Below are 1,538 nucleotides of genomic sequence, written 5' to 3'. Positions count from 1 at the left end.
CCAAACCATCAGGTTTTCTTGAATGGAGAAGACATATAAGAAAAAATAACAGATAGTGTTACTTATAGATAAGAAACACATTAGCCCAGTATCTCCATTTGGTGGATGGAGCCATATTTAGATGAAGGATAGGTCTCAAATCCAAGAATAAGTTCTACTGGTTATGCTGCATTATTTCATTAGAAATATTCAGATATTTCATTAGAAATCCTACCCAGGCTGTAGGATAAAAGATGAAGAAAAGGGAAGAACAACAGAAGGAAGGTAATCAGGAATAACAAGAAGTAGGAAAAAAGATCCAGCAATGGATACTGGAACCAAGGCATTCCCTGTGGTTCAGCTCAGCTTGTTATCCTCTTCAGGGTTCTCTTCAAAGCAAGTTTGACATCCTTGTTCCTGAGGCTATAAATGAGGGGGTTTAACATGGGCACCACAAGAGTGTAAAACACAGAGAAAAATTTCCCTTGGCCCACAGACCCAGAAGATGATGGCTTAATATGAGTGAGCAGCCCAAATCCGTAAAAGAAGCCAACAGTTACTATGTGAGAACCACAGGTGCTCATGGCCTTGGACCAACCCTTACCTGAGGACATATGAATGATATTGTAAAGGATCAAACCATAAGAAATTAAGATAATGAGGCTGGATACAATGACAACAGTTGCCACAACAACAGAACTTACAAGCTCATTGGAGTATGTATCACTGCAGGAGAGATGAAGAAGGGGGAAGATATCACACATGTAATGATTGATGATGTTGGAATCACAAAAACTGAGCCTGATCATGCACCCTGTGTGCACCATGGCACCAGCAAACCCCATCAAGTAAGAACACAACATCAGCAGAGAACAGACCCTAGGGGACATGACCACCCTGTACAGAAGAGGCTGACAGATGGCCACATAGCGATCATAGGCCATGGCTGTCAGCACATAGCACTCTGAGTGGACAAAAAAGCAGAAGAAAAATAGCTGAGTCATGCATCCTGCAAAGGAGATGATGTTCCTCTCTGAAACAAAGCCCATCAACATTTTTGGGGTGAATACAAATGAATAACAGAAATCAATGAAGGACAAATTGAAAAGGAAAAAGTACATGGGAGTGTGAAGGTGTGAATTCAGGAAAATTAGATTAATTAAGCTCATGTTTCCCACCACAGTGACAGCATAGTTCACCAAGAACAGGAAAAACAGGGGCAGCTGCAGCTCAGGTTGGTCTGTTAATCCCATAAGGATGAACTCTGTCACATAGGAGTCATTTTCCATAGCCATTGCTTCTGGAGTAGGATCCATAGAGGCAGGAGTAGAAGATGCTGTTAACAATGAATTTCAAATCCTTGACCCCAGAAGTAGAGGAGGAGCTGCTGGTTTCCATGTTCAAGGTTGTCTGAAGACACACAGCAAGACCTCCAAAGAGCAAGACTTCCTATGTTGATCCTTGAGAAGTTTCCATTTCCCTCCTGGATCTCCCACCCATGATGTTTCTCTGTCCAAGAATAATGCTGGCTGATCTCTCAGCATCTTCTCTCCTCAGTC

General features: G+C 42.2%; 1 protein-coding gene across 1 annotated transcript; it reads right to left on the bottom strand.

The window, feature by feature from the left end:
• Window positions 1-341: 341 nt before the first annotated feature.
• Window positions 342-1,274, bottom strand: LOC308632941 (olfactory receptor 8C8-like; the record flags this gene model as incomplete). Its single annotated transcript, XM_081265371.1, has 1 exon — window positions 342-1,274. One exon carries the CDS (start codon window positions 1,272-1,274, stop codon window positions 342-344), a length of 933 nt encoding a protein of 310 aa, XP_081121497.1.
• Window positions 1,275-1,538: the final 264 nt, after the last annotated feature.

The sequence above is a fragment of the Spermophilus citellus genome, assembly GCF_964194105.1.
Source record: "Spermophilus citellus genome assembly, chromosome: 2".
NCBI lineage: Eukaryota > Metazoa > Chordata > Mammalia > Rodentia > Sciuridae > Spermophilus > Spermophilus citellus.
The sequence above is the reverse complement of the archived record's forward strand: the minus strand, read 5'-3'. Positions and strand labels throughout refer to the sequence as shown.